This window comes from Fulmarus glacialis, unplaced genomic scaffold (genome assembly GCF_000690835.1).
Source record: "Fulmarus glacialis isolate BGI_N327 unplaced genomic scaffold, ASM69083v1 Scaffold51533, whole genome shotgun sequence".
Taxonomy (NCBI): domain Eukaryota; kingdom Metazoa; phylum Chordata; class Aves; order Procellariiformes; family Procellariidae; genus Fulmarus; species Fulmarus glacialis.
The window spans coordinates 1-10,129 of NW_009201998.1; the positions used below are offsets into that span (position 1 = coordinate 1).

General features: G+C 35.1%; 1 protein-coding gene across 1 annotated transcript; it reads left to right on the forward strand.

Annotated features, from left to right (window-relative positions):
• Positions 1–1,996: 1,996 nt before the first annotated feature.
• Positions 1,997–9,938, forward strand: LOC104074103 (lysine-specific demethylase 4C-like; the record flags this gene model as incomplete). The annotated part of the gene is made up of 2 exons (XM_009574112.1): positions 1,997–2,140; positions 9,763–9,938. Coding segments are annotated over exons 1-2 (320 nt in total), but the record flags the coding sequence as incomplete, so codon positions are not given.
• Between the last annotated feature and the right edge of the window lie 191 nt (positions 9,939–10,129).

Genomic DNA, 10,129 nt, shown 5'->3' on the forward strand with positions numbered 1-10,129 from the left:
CCATGCCCCTTCTTCCCCCCTCCTCCGCCCCACAGAGCCTGCCAAAACTGCACTGACAATGTTGGAGAATACTGGAAGAGTTGAGGGAAGGATGTTAATCTGTATGCTATAATGAGATAACTACTGACCACTGGGTATCTTGTATACAGCCAATGGAGTGGATTGAAAGGTGTAAAATGATAAATAATGAAGGACTATTAAACTTTTTCTTAGTGAAGAAATAGCACATAGAGAGTTTGTTTTCTGGAGGTTGGAGGTGTGTGTATGTATGTGTGTATGTGTATTTCACTGATGTATATACTTATTTAATACATCTAAAGGTGAAAGCCTAAAAGCTGATTTTGTACGGAGAAATCAAATATCCTGCTTGATTATATTTCCAGTGTCACTTTACTGTCAGTGAAGCATTATAAATAGTAAGCACTGTCTATTGCACTTTGTAATGAAGGAAAGCATAGCTTCACCTTTGGTCATAAATCACAAGTTTCATTTTCCTGGGACTGGTCATAGTAGTAAGATTATATATGGAACTTCAATGGATAGGAATAAATGAAGGATGTATTATATACAAGGCGGCTGTTTATTACTGAGGGAAGTTATCCCACTTGCACATGTTGAGGTGTGTTTGCCCGTATGCACTTGATAATTTAAATGCAAAAATATCCCCAAATTAAAGTGGTACTGATTTTCGGAATGGGAGAGTTGCAGAAATCTAGTTAATTTCTGTTCAAACAGGGATGGAAAGTAGCGTAGGGAGGGGAATAGGATGTTACTGAAGGTGGGAGTGTGGAAAAAGAAATCTAATTAAGTGCTAAGAATGGAGAGTGGTATGCTGGGCGAAGTGGGGAGGCAAAATGAGAGGAAAAATAAGGACACAAAAAGCAGGCTAAATGTTGGTATACCAGTAGGAGAGTGAAACATGGGAAGATATAAAGGCATCTTCCACATACAGCTTTCTTGTGCAGCGATTCATAGCAAGCTAGAAGGGACATGAAGCTAATGAAATTAATGGCTAATACACTGACATACAAGCAAAGCTTATGGTGACAGTGTTTGGCATAAAAAACATGGTTGCATGCATTTTGCAGATGAAGAAAATGAGGAATGAGTTAAATCACATGCTCAGGAAAGCAAAATCACTAAAAAGCTAGTCACAGTTGGGGTATTTGTATTCTGGGATGAGATTTTTTTGTAAGATTAACGAAGAATTTTTTGAATAATAGATGGCACATGGTGATGTATAGTTGGAAATTGCAGCACCTGCTGAAGCTAAAATATATGTCAGTTGCCTAAAGATCAGTCCTTTCATGATACCTACTGTATCTTGGTATGAAACAGAAATGTGACACTCTTTTTAGCCATCCTCAATGTAGAAATGGAAAGAAGGGGAAACACTGATTATCTTTATGTGTATCACTTGCATGCGTTATTTCTGTTGAAGAGGTTTCAGAGAATGAGGAGTAATATAGTCCTGTTGTTAAACTGCTGATGTGAGAGTTAGGAAATCCAGGTGCTCTTTCTCTATGTTTGCTGTGTGAGTGGGAAGTGAGCAATCGGTTTTCTCCATATTCTAAATGGGAATAGTGATATTTTATCAAACGTGGATTTGTTGCTCTACATTGTGCCTGTGTAATGTAAATCTGTAGACAGAAAAATGCAGCAACCTGCAGATGGATCAACACAGGAAGATGCTAGTATGATGTTAAAGGTTAACTTGAGAAAACGTGCTATAAAAAGAGGTATGGACTGGTCTGTATAAATGTCACTCATAATATTGTTCATGCTGGATAAGGGCTGAGTATTCTTAAATGAGTAAGGAGAAAAAGTAAACATTTGTTTTGTGCCTTTTATACTAGCATGGGCAGAGGATTTCAGAAGCTTTTTTCCTGTTTGAAACATGTATGTTGAATCTCAGAACTGTTTTACAGATTATTCTCTTCAATGTATTTATTTTTTTCTTTTTTTTTTTTTAAAGCTGGATTGAAAGTGAACCACAATGGCTGCTGTCATCTCAGATAGTCCTCCAAACCCAAGCTGCAAAATCATGACTTTTAGGCCTTCGATGGATGAATTCAGGGAGTTCAACAAATACTTAGCATACATGGAATCACAAGGTGCTCATAAGGCTGGAGTTGCAAAGGTAAACATCTATAATGTAGAAGGAAAATTGTTCCTAATACCTAATACCAGTATTTGTATTTTGCTGATTGCAAAACTGAACTTTTTAGTATTTCACATTTTTTCCAGATGATTTTCAATGAATAGATACTGATCTGTTACTGTTTTAAGAAAGAACTTTTTGGTATCTCTGATGTTTCATGCAAACTAATGAAGACGCTGTATATATACTATTTTCTCTCTAACCGTCAATTGTTTCCATATTTATAGTAGCAAAATATGATTTCTTCTTAAGGCAGGTTTAAACTAGTTTTTGGCAAATCAGAACAAATAGGGAGTTCATGATATAAATTGGAAACTCCTGATCTACCAGATGTTGAACTCGGTCTTTTAGGGTTGTGTATAACTTTACTGGAGCAAATAATCCTACTGCAGTCAATGGGTGTACGCGTGAAGATAGTGAGGCACTGTTTGAATAGAAATAATTTTCTTTTAATGGTAATCGTGTTATCTTTTTGTTAATGAGAATTGGAGGTAAGCTAACTACCCTTTGAATTGCCCTTGGCATTGCCCTTTGAACAATGGTATATCCAGGACCTTACAGCAGGTGTTCCTCCCGTAACGGAGAATGATTGTCAGAGATTAAGTCTGATGTAATTTAGTGTTACATCATATAAGTATTTATGCCATATCTGTTTTGCCACTTTTCAAACCATCAGGAAACGGTGCAGGTCTAGAAATCCTAGCTTAGTTATTCTAAGTAGTCAGTGGGAATAGCTGTCTTCATCACTGTAAGCTAATGTTGCAAAGTCAAGACATTTAAAAATTGAAAGAAGAGAAACAAAACCTGCAATTCTTGGTTTCCCTTTGCCCACTGCCTCCTCTCTGATTCCTGTAAAACAAAGCAAAACTGAACCCCTCACACTTTGAAAACCGTGTAGTTTATTTGCTTTCTGATTTCTGAGGGTAGAGTACATATAGGTCATATTTTTCAAACTTTTCTCTGCAAACAGGAGTAGAAATGTGATAAATAGACAACAGAGGAAAGCCTGAGCTGAATTTTTCACATGGTCAACTATATTATGGAACCTATTTGTTTGTGTGGGCATGAGCTATTGCAGTCCTCTAGTCTTGAACAGTAAACTTAACAGCAAATTCATCATAGTGACATCTGTTGATCAACAGATTTATGCCATTAACATGTATGTGAGCAGGAGATTCTAGCTATATATCATTCTGTGGATTATGTACATGGACTCAACATTAAAAAAAATTCTTATTTTCGTATTGTTTATGTAAATAGCTTTATTTCAACTATTGGTGGTTTCTAATCCTGTTTCATGGGGATCTAGCCAAAGAAATAGGAAATGCCTTATGATCAGCCACTGAAATGGTACTGATTTTCTTCTATTTCAGTTTGTTTATTCATATAAAGTGCTTGCTTTCTTTGGTATGTTGTGTATAAACCAGGTATGCATAAATGGTACTCCTTGCTTTCTCTGGCTATGTAAGGAAGGTATTACATAAGCCAGAATTATGTTTGGGAAAAAAACCCAAAAAATGAACTAGTTTTGTTTAAAAAGAAGAATATCATGGCTATGTCTGTCCTAGACTGCAACTAATCTTTTCATTCGATAGTATTCAAAACCAGAAGCTTCTTAATTTGGGGGGGGGGCAGGGGAAAGTATCTTATATTTAATTTTCCTTTAAAAATTGTATATCTGTTTACCTCTTTGACAATTCTTAGGAGGTGTATCATCAAATGTGATACTATAATGCTTAAAAAGCTTATGCAAACTTCTGTTCTTATTTCTGAGACATTCATAATAAATAAGAGCTTCAGTTACTCTCTGTCAGTTTTTTTTTGTGCTGCTTCTTTTCTTTTCTGTCAGGGATTGAAGCAGCTGGGAACGTTGGTCAGTGGCTTCCTGATATGTGGTGTTAAGTGCTCCTCTGAGGCTGTTGGTATACTTGAGATTAACTGTGGGACTAAAATATGTCATGGTTTGAGCCCAGTGTACTAGTTATTTGTGTGTGTGAACTGTAGGATATCTGGAAAAGGAGACTTTTCCATGTCTTGTCATTCTTGGTTGCAAAATTTCAGCCAGTAGGAAGTGTAAAAAGATAATGAATTTGTCTTATTGGAAATACTCTTCAGATGTTTTTGAGACATGAATATGGCTTTAGTCGTTTTTCTGTTTTGGTTCCTTATCTTGATTCTGGTTCTGGTGCCTTTCCTGCCATCCAGCAGTTAAACCTCCGTGTGCAGCCAGTGTAGGAAAAAAGGGCAGAGCCATTGAGGATGTCCTGAGGAGAGCAAAGGACATAGTAACGTTAGGAAAGAATGTGAAGGAAAAGAATGTGAAACAGTTTTGCCTTTATTATATAATTTAAAATTTCTGTAATATTGCTGTCATCCTCATATCCTTACTCCTTGTGTTGCTCTACTCACTCTCTCTCTCTCTCTCTCTCTCTCTCTCTCGTGAACTCTCTAAGGAGGTATCTTTGTGAAGATTCTGGATAAACATAATTTTCTCCAGTAATCAAGGATGAGATTAATTCTTGCATATATGAAACGTGTATGATCTGAGTATTCACTTGTTACTGAAAGATGACATCATATCAATAAAATATACCAATGCTGTCATTTTAAAAAGAGTGGCACTTACTGTTAATATGTAAACTTTTGTTTCTTGTAAACTTTGTTTTGAAGTTGAGACACCTGAAAGGAACATTGTATTGGGCCAAAGTAGTAGTTATCTTTTTAGGTTAGGCACATGAATATGTGAAACTGATTTTTTAAAATACTAGATGCAATGGGGATATCTACCAGGTGTTTCAGTATTTTGAAGAGTATAATGCAGATGTCGGCTGTGGAATGGATGCAGTCATATACTGTGTTTAATTTACTGTAACACTAATTAGTAAAAAATCAATCTGTAAAATGGTGATCATGGCAACAGAGAACAGAGGTTAGGGTGTGGTCTTTTCTTCTTCACCATGGTGTAATGCTGCAAGATGTAGATTAGAATCCCGTAACTGAGTTGAAAATGAGTGGGGAGTCCGTTCTAGTAATTTAATGACAATCAAAGTACTTCAGAGATATGACAGCTTTCAGGATTAGTATGAAAAGTAGGTAGTAAATTTTAGATGCATATCCCTGTTTAAGACCTTTTAATGTGTATTAATTTTTAAATTTTGAAGCAACATTATATAAAATTTTTTAAAAATGTAATTAAATACAAATTGAAACCACTTTCCTTCCTGATAAGATCATGAGCTGCTTCCTTAAGGATTAATCTTTCAGTGTTATTGCCATTATCAAACTATAACTATTTATTGTGTAGTTTTATCTGGACTACACAATTTTTTTCCAAAAAGGAAATGATATTTTTTTCTGGCTCTCTCATTAACATAATTTTTCAATGAGTTTGATTATTAGATCTCATTATCAGGTAGTGGGGGATGGAAGAAATTGGCTACAAATTACTGTTCTCTCGAATTGTACACATGCATGCAATTAAGAGAATCTGGAAATTAGTGGAGTCTTAAAAAAATTCCAAGATTTGATTTACAGAGGTTGTTGCTATTCTCATAGCACTTGGAGTTTCATGCTGTTTCTATTGAAGTCACTAAAACTGACCACATCCGATAAGGGCAGAATTTGGCCATGTAGTCGGGGACTTGTGATATTTTGCATAGTATAATTTGGCTTGTTTGAAGTTAATATCCCAGTGCTTATATGATTGAAAATGTGTGTCTCTCCATATTTTTGGCCATACACCTAGGATTTAATTCCCATTCCATCTATCACATTTCAAAACCATTTGGGAAGCTCTTCTCCATGTACAGATTGTTAAAATGTGATAGTCCCAGGAGCACAAAAAATATTTTTATATATCTGTGTTTGTATGCACGTAGGATATCTGCTGACCTAGGTTTACAGAACACCTGGAATAATGTCTATGATACAAGAAAGCATAACAAAACCTTTTAAAAATGATTAATTAGTCATGTTTCAGTTGTACTGTGACTGAGGAAGGGCCCTTCTAATCATACTGCGTAGGTCTGTTTTCCCCTTCTTCTGCTTGATACTAGAACAGCAGTTAAAGTATCTCTAGTTGTTTTCGGCCTGTTGGTTAATTGCTACATATTACTGAGTTGTCTTAAGACTTTTTATATTCTGATTTTCACCATTTTTTGATACAGCTAAAAAAAATTGTATTTATATATAAAAAATAAACCAACTAAGTATTTTTAAAACAAATCTTACCAAATCAATAATTCATACTGCAAAAGTTTAAGGGACATTTTCTGAGTTTTAGGAATTGGATTTAAAATAACAAGAATAAAATATTTTTTCCTGTTTTGGTAGTAATATAAAATGAACTTACAGAGGACCTAACTTGTATTAAGTCTAGGATATACAGACTCAAGTATGAATGCAAAGAGAATAAAGACTACCAGAGGAGCTATATGCATATGCAGAAACAGTAATTTAACCTCTAAACAGAGGTCATAAGCAGAGTAGGCATACCCAACACTTTAGGTTAAATGTGAAAGTGTAAGGGGAGAAGACCTCTTACCTGTGCAGAAGAATATGTGTATGTAAATAGGGATAAAATGTCTATGAGACTTGCACATATTGTTGGGAGTAGGGGGGAGTGCTGGCAATAAAATGTTAAAAAAAGGGAAAATAAGATCCTAATACTATGCCTGAAACAAATGATTAAGGTACATTAAGGTACATTAAACCATTTCCAGAGCAGATAATATACTGGGGCAACCCTGGAGGAAATTGGCTAAAAAAATTGCATTAGGCTTTTTGAAGTCTGGAATGAGCTTTAGGCGTAGATAACGTATTTTAGTCTTAGTGTTACAGAGGATCCTATACTTAAAAAGGAAAACAAGGAATGAAGGCAATAGAACAAATTAAAAAGAAGGCACACAGATTAATTGCTCTTTACTTGAATAAGAAGTGTTTTGGAGACTCAAACTGCATTTATATAGAGTGAAATAGTTGAATTCATTTGCAGTTGCATTGGCAAGTAGAAAAGTAATTTTGGAACATGATACTGAAAATAGATGTTGGCAAGTACAAGAAAAATAATTTTCAGAAGAGTTGGGGCAGAAGTAGCTAAATAGAAATAGTAGCCAGTGCCATTCAGAATCAAATGTAGAACAGCAGATTACCAGCATATGAAAGAGGATTTAACAGAAATTTATGCATTGATAGCACTCTGAAATAACCTAAGTTGTGCTAATGTGCACATTCAGTGGTATAGCTAAGACATTGCTATCTAAAACTGAATGTATATCACACTAAGTAACACTAGATAGTGTTAATATGCTTAGGATGTTTGAGATATATATAGATATGTAAATGAGGAAGCCTTGCCTTAGGTTTCTCCTTTTTTATATTTGAGCATTGAACAGCTTAGTTGATGAATTCAATCTAGGTTGCTTCCATGGATTAAACCTAACTTTCCTGAAGAGGCAGTAGCCTTGAAGAGGTTATTTTTACTAAAGGGAATGTGAAGAGGCTTCAGCGGGACAGATCAGTGGTAAAAACTCAGAGACCTAGTAATTATTTCCAACTCTTGATACTGACTACCTGTGTGTCACTTTGGACATGGTATTTTAACATCTCCAGTCCTTGCCCTGAGCTTTGTTAGAAAACGCAAATTCTTTGGGGCAGGGACTCTATTTTTATTTTCTTTTAAAATGATGCTTAGCATATTGGTCCCCACAGAATTCACTTCTCTAACAGTACTCTTAATTACAAGAATAATAAACATGCCGCAGTTAGCTGGAAGGGGACATTTTGGACCTGTATTCACAAAAATATTTTTATTGCTTAAAACACACTGACCTTGAATTAAATAAGATAATGCAAATTTTGCTTTTCAGTATTCATATATTTGAGCCAAACCTACACGTTCATGCTTAATAATCATGAAAATGGAAATCTCTGTGCACATATTTGATTTCTATGCATATATTCTGAATGCATGACTTCTCTGCTTCCAAACCAACATTTTGTATTTTGTTGATGTGCATATAATTTAAGATTTGTGTAAAAGAAATAAGTAGGAATCACAAGATGATTCGATTATTTTTTTTTCTCTAAAAGCAAAGAACACTGAAACTTGCTAAGTAGTCCCTGTACAACTGAAGTCCCATGGAAGCTGAGGAGGAAAAAAGAAAAAGAGGGAGTTGCATCTGTGTAAAAACTGGATAAAAACGCCTGTTTATGTTTAAAATAAAAACATTAGGTATGGAAGTATGTTACTATCTGACAACTTTTCTTCAGCTTGATGTTTCTGTTTTGGTGTGTGCTTGCTCGCATGAATGGTCTTGATCGGATTTCTTTGAGGAATAGACTACCTGAGTACATTAGTATTACAATTTGCCCATTTGTGATTGCTTTCCAAAGGTAGCAAATGATCTCAAGATCTATCTGTATTATTTTTTAGAATTTTTTTTACTTTCTAGGAGTGATGTAATAGCGAAATCTCTAATGGACAATATTGTGTGGAATCCTGAAATGCTTGTCAGAGGAACAGCCTAGCTAGCCTAGTGTAAAGGCTACCTCTAAGATGTGAATTAGTTATTTAAGTAACGTAATTTGTATGTGGTAGATGCATGTTAGTGAAAGCCATCCAACTTTGTTGTATGTTACTTTAAAAGTTTCCAAGCCAATGCTTGTGAAAATTTGATTTGACTACCACGGAAAAGAATGAATATAGTGAGTGGATCAAAGAACATATCATTGAGTCTTTGGGCAAGTAAAAGTTCAAAACCAAAACAAAAACATATATTAAAATATCTGTTGCTGTGTTTTAAAACTGTTGCGATATCAAACCTAGAGAGTTTTCTCTTTTCAGATAAAATAATATGTGCAAGGAATGTTCAAAATTACACAGCCTGTTAAAGAACATTGATATGACTACAGGCTTCTTTGAAATTCCTAATGACTTTATTGCTAACGCTTTAGAATCTGCTGAGAAGTTTTCGTAGATTTTGGGTAATTCTGTGGTTTTTGAAATAAAAGTGTTAACTTTAAATTAATGCAAACTCTTGCTGTATTAGGGTTGTACCCTGCAGTTTTCTGGGGAGTAAGTTAAACAGACTCTAAAATCTAAAGCTCTCTAAAATAGCCGTATTTTTTTCATTTTTCAGTAAGAAATAATGTTATTCATACTGTTTACACCCAAATAGCATTTGGACAGGGGACTGTCAATCTTTTGTATGAATCTTTTTTTTTTTTTTTTAATATATTGAGGATAACAATTTTATATCATGGAGTACGAAGTGTTTGTGAATTGTAAGACCTTCTGATTATAAAATATTTGTCTGTTCTGTTATTGTACATGTGTATGTATGCACAGTTGCATATGATTGAATTGCTGTAGATTAGTGAGCTGCTGCTTGAGAATTGAGGTAATACTATGCCCATTTTGAATTGGTTTCTGCATTGTCTAGGAGCACTTACGTGGTCAGTTAGTTATTGTGAAATAGCTGGTAAGCAAGCATTCATTGGATCATGTGGGCATATTTGACTGGTTCTTTTGGTTTTTCCAGAATGTTTTGAATTGGTATTGCAACTGTTGATGTCCTGTTTTTTTATTTCTGAATTTAAAGGTTGTCCCACCGAAGGAGTGGAAGCCAAGAAAGCATTATAATGATATTGAAGATTTGGTGATTCCTGCGCCAATTCAGCAGATGGTTACTGGCCAGTCAGGGCTCTTCACGCAGTACAACATTCAGAAAAAGCCAATGACAGTGAAGGAGTTCAAGCAGCTGGCCAACAGTGACAAGTATGTATGTGAGGGGTCTTGCTTAGAAAGACAAATATTTACTTGTTCCCATATTGTGATTTCTTTGAATTGTGCTAGGCAGCTGGTGATTTTTCCATTTACTCAGTAGAGGCTTTCCTGTCTCCTAAGTTGTGGAAGGGTACCACAATATGAATTTTGTTTGTGTTTCTGAAAGCATCTGGTACCATGGC